General features: G+C 45.8%; 1 protein-coding gene across 5 annotated transcripts in view; it reads right to left on the minus strand.

The window, feature by feature from the left end:
* SAE1 (SUMO1 activating enzyme subunit 1) overlaps positions 1-12,796 on the minus strand; it is a 92,572-nt gene that overhangs the window by 13,173 nt on the left and 66,603 nt on the right. For all 5 annotated transcript variants that reach the window (XM_059382532.1, XM_059382534.1, XM_059382533.1 and 2 more), the window contains one exon: positions 6,066-6,210. In XM_059382532.1, coding sequence (XP_059238515.1) covers positions 6,066-6,210 — 145 coding nt within the window. The remainder of the gene's footprint in view (positions 1-6,065; positions 6,211-12,796) is intronic.

The raw sequence follows: 12,796 nt of genomic DNA on the forward strand, positions 1-12,796 counted from the left end.
AGCCTGCTTCCCTCTCTCTCTCTCTCTCTCTGCCTGCCTTTCTGCCTACTTGTGATCTCTGTCTGTCAAATAAATAAAATCTTTTAGGAAAAAAAAATAAAAAATAAAAAAGATTTCATGTCATCTCTTATGTATGGATGGATGTCACCTCTACACAGAGGATGTCTACCTCCAATGCGGCTCAAATTCTCAAGATGAAGAGTCCCAGGCTCTTCAAACTGAGCCAGTCAGGTACCCTGCTGTGTATGATTAAACAAACAAACAAAACCACCAAAAATACAAACAAACAAACAAACAAACAAACCCTACTGACAAAAAAATAAATAAAAATACCACTAAGGAAACAAATCTAAATAATAAAAATTAAACAAGACAAAACAAGCACCAATTGAAGAAACAATCACATGAATCCAGAATACAGGACATTCTATAATTTAACTGGCCCAGACTTTAAAAAAAAAAAGAAAAAAAAAAGTGGTAAACTGTTCTAGATTGGGAGTTGGAAAATGTTCTCTGTAAAGTAATTGACAATAAATTTTTTTTGGTTTTATAGGCCATATGGTCCCTGTTTAAACTCTTTAAGTCTGCTGTTAAAGAGTTGTAAAAACTCTACAAAAGCTGTCACAGATAATACATAAATGAGTAGGTGTGGAATAAAACTTTATTTACAAAACCAGGTGGCAAGCTGTAGTGTGCCAGCTCCTAGATGAGAAGAGTCAGAACCAAATGCAACTGACAACTTGGATGCATCCTTAAGCATCACGTCATCAGTATGGCCCTTCCCCTAGAAGAAAAAGCAAAATATTAACAACTGAAGCTAACTGAGTATATTCACTACTGTCTGATTCGTTTTATTTTTCTATATGCTTGGCGCTTTTCATAATAAACATTTATCTGTGCACTGTTCTGTGTAATTAACTCCTTAATGCCTTTCCAATTTCACTTTTAAATATGATAATATATATTTATTTAGCTACACACCAGCATGGAGCCCCACGCAGGACTCAAACTCAAGACCCTGTGATCACGCCCTGAACTAAGATCAAGAGTCAGACAGACGCTTAACTGCTGAGTCATCCCACACGGCCCATGAATATCCTCTGTACCAGAAATACTTGGTTCACATGATTTCTTCAGGGTATAGTCTCATTATCAAGGAAAATGACTGGGCCCAAGAGAGAACACTGTAATGACTCCTGATATGTATTTCCAAACTGCTTCCTAAAAAGACTGCGCCTTTTCCCAACACCCTTGTGAATGACTATATAGGTCTTCTAAAAAAAATCTGCAAAGGATTTTGTTGACTTTATATATGCTAAGAAAATGTGTAAGAAGATATAATAACAAAGGGTCAGTGGTTTTCCCTGGGTAATAGAATTATGAGTGATTTTCATCTCTGAATTTATTTGGTACTATATCAGATTTTCCATAACATGCATACTATTTCTGTAATTTAAAAAAACAGTAACTTCACAAAAGGATAAATATGGTAGGATTCTGCTTACATGAAATACCTAGACTAATTAAATTCATAGAGACAGAAAGCAGAACAGAGGTAATTACCAGAGGCTGGGGGAAGGCAGAATGGGAAGTTATTGTTTAATGAGCAAAGATTTTTAGTTTAGGATGAGGAAAAAGTTCTGGAAATGGACAGTAGTGATGTCTGCACAACAATGTGAATAAACTTAATGCTGATGAATTGAACATTTTTTTAAAAGATTTTACTTATTTATGTGACAGGAAGAGATCAAAAGTAGGCAGAGAGGCAGGCTTATGGGGTAGGGGGAAGCAGGCTCCCTACTGAGCAAAGAGCCAGATACGGGGCTCGATCCCAGGACCCTGGGATCATGATCTGAGCCGAAGGCAAAGGTTTTAATTTACTGAGCCACCAGGCGCCCCTTTAAGGTTTTAAGTAATCTCTGTACTCAATGTGGGGCTCAAACTCACAACCCTGAGATCACTCCACCAACTAGAGTTGTACACTCCATCAACTAAACCAGCCAGGTGCCCTCGAATGTACATTTAAGAATGGTCTGGGGCGCCTGGGTGGCTCAGTCAGATAAGCAGCCAACTGTTGGTTTCAGCTTGGGTCATAGTCTCCAGGTGGTGAGACTGAGCCCTGCTCTGGGCTCTGGGCTCAGTGGAAAGTAGGCTTCAGGACTCTCTCTCGCCCTCTGCCCCTCCTCCCAGGCTCTCCCTCTAAAATAAATAAACCTTAAAAAAAATGTTTAAATGGTGGCGCCTGACTGGCTCAGGGGGCAGAGCATGAGACTCTTAACCTTGTGGTTGTAAATCTGAACCCCACACTGGGTATGGAGATTACTTAAAAATTAAAAAAGAAAAGAAAGGGATGCCTGGGTGGCTCAGTTGGTTGGACAACTGCCTTTGGCTCAGGTCATGATCTCGGAGTCCCGGGATTGAGTCCCGCATCGGGCTCCCAGCTCTACGGGGAGTCTGCTTCTCTCTCTGCCCTTCTCCTCACTCATGCTCTCTCTCCCTGTCTCTCTCTCAAATAAATAAATAAAATCTTAAAACAAAACAAAACACGGCATAATTTGCTTAAAAAAAAAAAATTTAAAAAGAAAAGAAAAAAATAGGTTAAAATCCTACATTTTATATTGTGTATACTTTGCCAAATTAAAAAAGTATTAAACAATAAAAGTTATATTACATATACAAATTATGAATGTTTATAATAGTGACAAAGTATCTATAACTTAAACACCCACCAACATAATGGTTAAGTAAATTAAATTACCAGCTATCCCACAATGAGACATGGAAGCACCAGTGAGGCTATTGATCTGTGTGTTTGCCGCAAACAGGCCCATGATATGCTGAAAAAAATAAGGCTATCATATATTAAGCATGATCTCATTTTGATATTTAAAAAGAGAAAAAAATTATGAATAAATAGTAAATAGAAGGGCGCCTGGGTGGCTCAGTGGGTTAAGACTGCCTTCGGCTCAGGTCACGCTCTCAGGGTCCTGGGATCCAGCCCTGCCATCGGGCTCTCTGCTCGGTGGGGAGCCTACTTTCCCCTTTCTCTCTCTGCCTGCCTCTTTGCCTACTTGTGATCTCTTTCTCTGTCAAATAAATAGATTAAATTAAATTTAAAAATCTTAAAAAAAAAAAAAAGTAAATAGAGAAGCCTCTGAGATAAAACCCTGAAACATTACCAGTGGCCACTTCTCAACAGTGGGACCATGAATGATCCTGTTCTTTTAATACTTTCTGGAAATGGGCAACCGTTATTTTTTTTTTCTTTAAAGGTTTTATTTATTTGACAGAGAGAGAGAGACAGTGAGAGAAGGAACACAGCAGGGGAGAGGGAGAGGCAGACTCCCACTGAGCAGGAGACTGATGTGGGGCTCGATCCCAGGACCCTGGCATTATGACCTGAGCCGAAGGCAGACGCTCAACTGAGGCACCCAGGTGCTCCCAAACTGTTACTTTCATAATCAGAAAAGCAATAAAACTTTCTGAAAGAGAAAAAATGACCTGACATAAAGGACAGTGTCTGAGAACACAGACAGATGAGAGGAAAGAAGGCTTGTGCACAGCTTTCCAGATTCAAGTGGGCATACCCTGCTCAGAGCTGGCCGCCGGCAATTTGTGAGGGTAGCTCAGCTGCCAGACGGCGGCTCATTTCCTTGCCAGCATCCCGGGTCCATCTCAGGCCTCATCTCCACCTATCTATCCACAGATACTCCACGAGGCCACCAAAGACCTCTTACTTACAGGGCAGCGGAAGCGCCTGAGCGCACAAGGGCCTGGACAATGGAAAGTGGTTTCTGCTGAGAGGCGGCAGAGAGAACACCTGGAGAGAAAACCAGCCAGCAGCTAGTTAGGCTCCGGCTTTTTCCTTCTGGGGAGGCGAGGCTTGCAGTGCACAGGCAAGCCGTTCTTGACTCAAGGTGCCCCAATCAGTTCACGAAAATGCATACTCACAGCCAGGCACCCAGCCCCGGGCAAGCCTGTGGCCTAGCCCCGCCTCCCACTGTGAAGCGCAGAGCAGACACCACTTGCTTCTTACACACGATCTTCCTCCCCCAACAGACGCATATCTGGCTGTTAGCAGGAGACGGGGACCCCACTGCAGCCTGCGGCATCTCAGCCCCTGACCACACAGTGTCAACCTAAAATGGCTGTGAATGGCTGCCTCTTTTTGGCTGATGGCTTGGCAGGTGGTTCAAGGCCCACTGCTGGGCCTATACTGGTTGGGCTTTGGTAGGGTCTAAATGAGATTCCCCTGGGGCGCGGGGGTGGCTCAGTCATTGAACGTCTGCCTTCTGCTCAGGTCATGATCTCAGGGTCCTGGGATCGAGCCCCGCATCAGGCTCCCTGCGCTTGCTTCTCCCTCCCCCACTCCCCCTGCTTGTGTTCCCTCTCTCACTGTGTCTCTCTCCCTGTCAAATAAATAAATAAATAAGGTTCCCAGACACAAGTAAAGTTAAGTAGGGACTAGGAACAGAAGGGACCCTGATTAACTTTATTGTTGAAAAGAAACCAAGGCAGCAGTGAGGTTAAGACCTGGGTGTGACCTCTATCATTATATACTATATATGTGTATATGTATAGATATAGTGGACTAAATAATAAAACCTTGGGTAAGTGATAATATCTTTCTGAGCATCAGTGTCTTCATTTTAACGGGAAAACAGTTAGAATTTAATAATAATAATAATAATAATAATAATACGTACTTAAAGGGATGAATTTGACAGTTAAATGTGGTGGTACGGGGGGTGCCTGCCTGGCTTAAGTCAGTTAAGCATCTGCCTTAGCCTCAGTTCATGATCTTGGGGTCCTGGGATCAAGCCCCATGTCAGGCTGCCTGCTCAGTAGGGACAGTAGGGAGTCTGCTTGTCCTCTACCTCTGCCCCTTCCCTCCTCATGCTCTCAAATAATAAAGAAAAAATTTTTTTTTTTTTTTTACCCATTTATTTGACAGAGAGACCGCCAGAGAGGAATACAAGCAGAGGTGTGGGAGTGGGAGAGGGAGAAGCAGGCTCCCACCGAGCAGGGAGCCCAGTGCAGAGCTCAATCCCAGGACCCTTAGACCAGGACCTGGGCTGAAGGCAGACACTTAACTGCCTGAGCCCCCCAGGTGCTCCCTTCTCCAAGCTTTGATTTAACTTTTCCTCACCTGTAAAATGGGTTGCTGTGAAGGAGATCATGTCCAGAAGAGAACGACCACAATGCCCGGGACATAACTGTTGCTCAATAAACTCAGTCCAGCTGCCATCACTAGCGCCTCCAGCTGGAGGCCTTCCACACCCTCCTCCCAAAGACACTGAAAGAATGAGAGTGACAGGATCCCAGAACAGCCTGGATATGGGTTCCTGACACAGTCACCATCTGGACCTCTCCTATTAAATCCTAAACCCGCTGAGTAGGAGAGCAAAAGACTGGTCGCCTAGGGCGAAGGCATCTCAGGATCCAAGGGAGTGGAAGCTGGGAGCACGGATGCTCTTGCTGCTGACGGCAGAAACTGGTTAAGTGATCATGGAGGGCAATGGGGTCAAATCTACCAAATGATAAAACCACAATCTTCTGACCCAGCCACTCCCTTTCCAGAGACGGATCCTGCAGCTGTACCTGCACACCTACAAAATGATTTGCATAAGGCCCCGCACTATGTGGTAACAGAAGCCTGGCCACCACCGGAGTCTGTATGGGACGGGTTCAATAAACCGCGGTGCTCCCGTGCTGAAACACCACAGGGCAGCAGGCACAGAGGAGGAATCTAGGTACCGATCTGGAAATAGTCCTAAAAGATAATGCAAAGTGAAAAGAGAAAGGCAGAGAGGAGTGTATATAGATTTCACATTATCTTGAACTTTCAGCCATATGAATATAAATGATCTATGACAAAAGATAACCCTCTCTTCCGGTTTCACACATGGTGCTATATCAGAGACCAATGGGAGTAGGCAGAATGTGGCGAAGGAGTCTCTTCTCGGTACTTTCGTTCTTAATAAGGGATCTGCGCAAATTAAGGCAAACGCTGAAAGCAGACATTTATCAATCCAGGCTAACCTGTGATAAACACCGAGACTAACCTGACAAAGTCTTCGGGAAGCAGGTCAGGACTAACACCCAGGGAGTCAAGCACGTCGTTTCGAATCTGGAGCAGCAACTCAGAATCTTCCCCGAAGGTATCAGAACTAGGATCTCTTCCTTTATCTGTGCGGAACTTCAGGAGCACTAAGAAAGGCAAAGGAGGCAGGTTAAAAACCAAGTCCTTCTTTCTTTCTTTTTTTTAAAGATTCTGTTTATTTGAGAGAGAGAAAGAGAACAAGAGCAGAGGGAGAGAGAAAAGCAGGCTCTATGCTGAGTGTAGAGCCCAACGTGGGGCCTGATTCCCTGATGCTGAAATCATGACCCAAGCTGAAATCAAAGAGTCTGACACTCAGCCAACTTAGCTACTCATGCGCCCCCCCCAAACCAAGTCTTTTCATTAACAAATGCTTACGGATATTGAGAACGTAAACACAGAAATTGGTACATTAATTAAAAGGAGGGCCAAGTGAAAGATAATCTACTTTCATTTATTCACAAACACAGAGCAGCAATTGAAAATTACAAAACTAGAATTACTGTGACGAGTGCCACAGTAGCGTAACAAGAGGATCTGATGTCCTCGGTGGGGTGGTGTCAGGCAAGGACTCCCAAAGGAAGTAGTAACTGGGTCGCATGTGTGTGAATATAGGGGTAGGGAAGTAGGGGAGAAGCCTCAAGCAGAGAGAGAAGACCCAATTACGACCCACAAGACAGATCAGGATCGGGCGGCATGCGTTCTAGGCATCAGTTCAAAGGGCTGCTTCAGCCAGAAGGTCAGCCAAATGCTCAGACTCATCAGACAGGCAGGTCATTATAAACAAAACCTCCCTCGGTACAATAATTATGTCAACCTCTAGAAACGAATGTTTAATTTTGCTTGTGAACCAGAGGAAAGGTTCAGATGATGGCAGCAAATCAGAGCTACTGTGTAATGAGAGCCTAATAGGGGTTGAATTTTTAACCCCAACAAAAAGACACAGGCAGGAGCCCAAGACTGATTAAAATACCAGCACCTTCTACTGCCACCACACCTTGTCCAAGATGTTCACTGCATGCTGGGGGCATGATGTCCTTATTCCCTGCAAGCTCCCCAAGGTGGCACAGAGCTGGCCTGGAGCCCCATCTCTAGGGCAATGCCTCCCCCAACCCATGACATTGCCGCTTTGAGTGCGGGTGGACAGAGATGGGGGCTAGTGTTCTGGGACAGTAGCTCAGGCCCCAAAGGGGCTTCCCAGTTTAAGAAGTGTTTCCTTTCAAGTCTTATCGAGAACTGCTGACTAGAAAAGTGAACTTGTTCAACAATATTATACTCTCTATCTGTACAAGGGGCTCTTCCCTAAAAATTAAGGTGGACTGGAAAATGATCTAACTGCTACGAGGCTCTTTAAAAATTCAAGGATTTGGAAGCCACCCTGGACTAAGGAATCCATCCTTCTCCTTGTTTTCTTTTTCTTGTTAAAGATTTCATTTATTTATTTGACAGAGACACAGCGAGAGAGGGAACACAGGCAGAGGGAGTGCGAGAGGGAGAAGCAGGATTCCCGCTGAGCAGGGAGACCGATGCGAGGCTCGATCCCAGGACTCTGGGATCTCGACCTGAGCCAAAGGCAGACACTTAATGACTGAGTCCCCCAGGCGCCCCAATTTTCCTCTTTTTCAGAACACAGCTCCAGGGCACGCGGGTGGCTCAGTCAGTTGAGTGTCCAACTCTTGATTTCAACTCGGGTCATGGGATTGAGACCATGTGGGGCTCTGCACTCAGTGTGGAGGCTGTTTGTCCCTCTCCCTCTGTTCCTCCCCATTCCCCGTGTGCTCTCTCTCAAATAACCACAATCTTTTAAAAAAAAGAAAGGAAAAAAAAAAGACACAGCTCATAGAATCTTCAAAGCTACTGGACCACTTGGCAGCCAACTCAGAGCTGATGACCATTTGGATGCTGTCTAAGACCAAACCGCTGTCCCCTAAACCTCACTTAACTCAGCAGACGTGTTGCTGGGATTCCAATCTGGAGGAAATAAATGCAATCAAGTAATAAGCACTTGGGGGCAGGGCAGAGAAAAGACTTTAGACCAGGACTCTTTTTCAACAATGTCCTGTTAAGACAAAGGAATCTGGAAATCTGCTGGTCAGGCCCAAAAGAGAAGATACCCTGGGCGGACTGTATCGAATGTCTTCGCTATTCCTGTCAATCACTCCCGAGAGTACATAAGGACAGACCCAGAATGAGTATCCGTGTCTCCCGAGCAATGACGGAGGCAATGCTGAGGGCAAGCTACTCGCACTGCACACCCCAAGGCCCGGTGGCAACTGTGTAGGAACTGCGCTAGGCCACCTCCTATGTGATCCTCTCCTTTCTGTGTCACTGCAACAGAAGCACCAACTGTCACGAGGGACGGAGGGGAGGGGATCATTTTTCCAGGTCCGCCACAAAAGCTTTTCATCTTTTGGTTAAAAAATACAGCTCTTGGAATAAAGCTCAGACCATTATAATAATTGGAAAACAAAGAGTGCCTACAGCGTGCCAGGCACTGTTCTAAACATTTAATGGGCATTGACGCTTGTCCTCAACGACCCGGTGAGATAGGTATTGTGCTCCCCGCTGCACTGATGAAGAAACTGAAGTTCAAAGAGATGCAGTGGCTTGGTCAATGTGACTGTCAGTAATCAGCAGTGGGGAAGAAATGCCAACTCAGATCTGGCTTCAGAATCCGTGTTTCTTAACCCTAATCGAATCCAGGAGAAATGTTAAGACAATCAGGAACGCAGGCCTAAGGATTCTAAGTGGTCTGGCTCCCTGCCCTGACCTCAGGAGGACTCCTATTCAACCACATTTTTGTGAGATACATTTTCCAGATGGGCCCTGCCCTCTCCCAACTGTTCCATTAATTTTAAGTTGCTAGTTCAGGGGGGTGAGAAGTGGAGGCAGAGGCCATACAAAACCTTGCCCATCAATCTTCAGAGTGGAAGAGCAGCTCTACCCCAGAAAGAAATAAGATGGTGCGAAGAGGAGGAGAGCAAAGGCGGCCAGCAGCTGGCCCTGCTGTTGCTCTGGGCCCCCTGCCTGGTCCTGGTGCAGGCCGCCTGGCTGAGGGCCGGCAGGCTGGCACCGTCCAGATACCTCGCTGACCGCATCTGAAGTCCTCTCAGGGCCTCTGGGAAGGGGGCCAGGCAGTCCAGCCACTTACTTGCAGCAAAGCAAACAGAAGCTGTATTTTTCACTCTTTTTCAAATGTCAGCACTCCAGTCAGCAGGGGTGGGGAGGACAGGGAGAAGCCCATGTCCCGGACAGGCAGCAGCCCCAGAACTGACCCTATCCCTTAACAAGCTCTTGCTTATTAAATTCTCCTCTTTGTTCTGCTTTTCACCCCTCCCAAACCGCCAGACAGACAGACAGACACACACACACACACACCCCACTGTTGACTCTGCACTCCTGAAGTGCACCTCCTCACCAGTTTCCAGATTATAAAACTGTTCTGTTAAGATCAAATATTGTCAGGGATGGAGAGCTGCTCTGCCAAAAGATGACTCATCGCATCATATCAAAACACTGCACAAAATTAGAGTTCCAAACTTGATTAACTTCATCTGAACCTTTTAATTAACTCAGGTTGTTAAAGTCTAAGGGAATGACATTCATCGCTACAGATGATAGGCTAGTGTCTCTGCCCAAGTTCAGGACTTGCCCGTGTAATGCAAAAAGGCAAATTTCAAAAAGGAGAAACCAAGCACCTTTTCATTTGTTAGGGAAAAAAACTATGTACATGTGAATATACTACCATTTTGATAAAAAGAAATTAACATTCAAATTCAAATTTAAACTGAATCAGAGTATCAGATTTGTGTTGTAACAGAAATCTGGAAAGCAGTACTATTTTTTTTTTTTTAAAGATTTTATTTATTTATTTGACAGAGAGAAATCACAAATACACTGAGAGGCAGGCAGAGAGAGAGAGAGAAGGAAGCAGGCTCCCTGCTGAGCAGAGAGCCCGACGCGGGACTGGATCCCAGGACCCTGAGATCATGACCCGAGCCGAAGGCAGTGGCTCAACCCACTGAGCCACCCAGGCGCCCCTGGAAAGCAGTACTATTAATCACTGTATTTCTTTCTACAAATTTCTATTACATTTAAACAGAATTATATTTAGCATAATCAATAAGCCCCCCCAAAGTAGCACATTTATAGGGGAGAAAATGAAGTTAATGTTCCAAATTAGCCCTAAATCAATTGTTGTCCTCCAAAATAGCTCAAGTGAGGGGGTAAAAAAAAACAAATCTACACAAAACCTCCTATGCCTGATACCTAAAAGCTTCTCTGTACCTGACACCCCTGCTCCAATCTCTCTGGAGCTCTCCAGACTCCCACAGACCTGTTCTCCCCAGGCTGGCTCACTTAGTGGAGACTCATTATCTCTGAGAATGGCCTGAAGATCGGCTGGACTCCTGGCTCACATATAAAAAAAGAAAGGAAAGGAAAAGAAGAGAAAAAGTAAGAAAGGAAGGAAGGAAAACGAAAGGAAGAAAGAAGAGAGAAAGGGAGAAATGGAGAGAGGAAGAAAGGGAGAGATAGAGAAAGAAAAAAAGGAAAGTTATCCTCCTACCCTACAGCCCCCCCCCCTTTAAAGATTGTGTTTATCTACTTATTTACTGAGAAAGAGACAGAGCACGAGTGCTTGAGCAGATGGAGGGGCAGAGGGAGAGTCTTAAACAGACTCTGCACTGAGCAGGGCTTGATCTCACAACCCTGAGATCATGACCCGAGCCAAAATTAAGTCAGATCCTGAACACGACCAAGCCACCCAGGCACCCCTACTCCCCACAGCCTTTTAAGCCAAAACATGAGGTCTCAAGGTTGATCAACTGTTCTTCTCAATAAATACATACCAAGGATGGTAATAACTAGAATTATTGTGATAATTTCACAGTGCATACAAATATCAAATCATGTTGTAACCTGAAATACAGTGTTATAGATCAAGTACATCTCGATAAAAACAAATACATAAATCTATAATGAGCACCGACTGTGCCAGGCCCTGAGCGGCACAGGGGAAAGCAAAACGCATACTCTGCTCTCTCAGAGCATTCAGGGAAGGTGACAAAACCACATACAGAGTTAACAAAAGCTGGGAACCAGCAAAGGCACTCTGAGAGCATCACTGGATGGAACGGGGTGGTCTCACTGGGTGGAACCAGCTCGTCCCCACTGGCCACCAGGCCTGAACACTGACCCTGGGCACACTCACCCCCGGCACATCCACATGCTGCTCCTCAGAGCCAAGGGGGTTTTGAAATGGGCAGGGAGCAGCAGTAGGGACCACAGCGCTGGAGCCAGACTGCCTGGGCTGGATCCCAATTTTCCCACTTACTGTGACTTTGAGCACGTGACAACATCCTTGAGCTGCCTCTGTAAAATGGGAATCATAAGAGCACTTCCCTTACAGGTTTTAAGGACTCAGGGAAGTAAGCAGTCCCCATAAAGCATCAGGGACAGTGCCGGGTGCAGCGTGAGCACGGCGTAAAGGACAGCACTCCAGGACCCCCACTCCTCCACAATCGCCGTAAGCTCAGCTTGCACGCCCTCAGAGAAACGGGACAGACTTTGTGTCAAAATTCCCCACTAGACTCTGCCACCCTCACTAACTTAGCTGTGCACTCTGAGGACTACAGGGACTCGGCTCTGAGCAATCCTGGTCCGCAGCACATCCCCTGCCCGCTTTCCTCCAATGCCCGGATCTCAGCATGTGATTTTACAGTCATTCGTGTAAATTCACTTGTACAAGGACTGAATTTGTCTCCTCAGCTGGATTTTTGCGCTCGTGGGACAGAAACCATATCCTCTTTGTTCACTATTCTCTACTTAATGCCCAGCACAGGGCATGCCCTATAGTGGGCACTGAGAAAATCTCCACTCTGTGGGAAGCTTCAGTGTTTGGCAAAGGATGGGAAGCGGTCACACATGAGTGGGGAGAAGGGCTCCCAACAACTACACAGGATCCTCACCCATCCTAAACAGGCCTGCTCTTCTATTAAGAGAATTGAATAGAGTTTTAAACATACCCAAGATGGATCTGTTCCTTACAAACATGGCAGATCTGGAAAGTCCAGCAAGAAACAAAAAACCATATACAATGCACCACATGTGTCCTCACAAGAGAAAGGAGATGAAATCTGGCTTTCAAGGCCTATCTGAGGGCTAAAGGTGCAGAAAAGCCGGCCCGCAGGCATGAAGCTCAAAGAAGGGACAGAGCTGCGTTGGGGAAGCCAGTGATGTTTTAGGGAAGTCACTGTGAGTTAGACTCTCGCAGCCTTCTGCCTTTTGAGGTGCCTGGTCATCTGCTCAGCTCAGTTCCACATTACCTGCCCCTTCTTGTACCTCACTCTTTAACCACAGAAACTTACAAGTAGGTGTGTGCATGTATTCATTCATTCATTCATTCATTCATTCATTTTTCCATCCACAAAGACTTCCTGAGCACCCGCACTCCACCTGTGCTGAGTTGTGCTGGGGACCCAGAAGTGACCCAGACAGTCCCAGGTCCAGCCATCCACAGAGGGCATGTTCATAAGTCTTGTCACCATGGCCGCACACTACTTTGATCTCACTCTCCAGAGAGCCTCACCACTGCAGTGGCCTCCCAAAGGACTCGCTCTGAAATGCCCCCTCTGAGCTCCAAGCCCTGGCCACCCTTTCACCTCTCCAGTGAAACCTGGTGTGGGACCTCATCAC

The sequence above is a fragment of the Mustela nigripes genome, chromosome 17 (assembly GCF_022355385.1).
Source record: "Mustela nigripes isolate SB6536 chromosome 17, MUSNIG.SB6536, whole genome shotgun sequence".
Lineage (NCBI taxonomy): Eukaryota > Metazoa > Chordata > Mammalia > Carnivora > Mustelidae > Mustela > Mustela nigripes.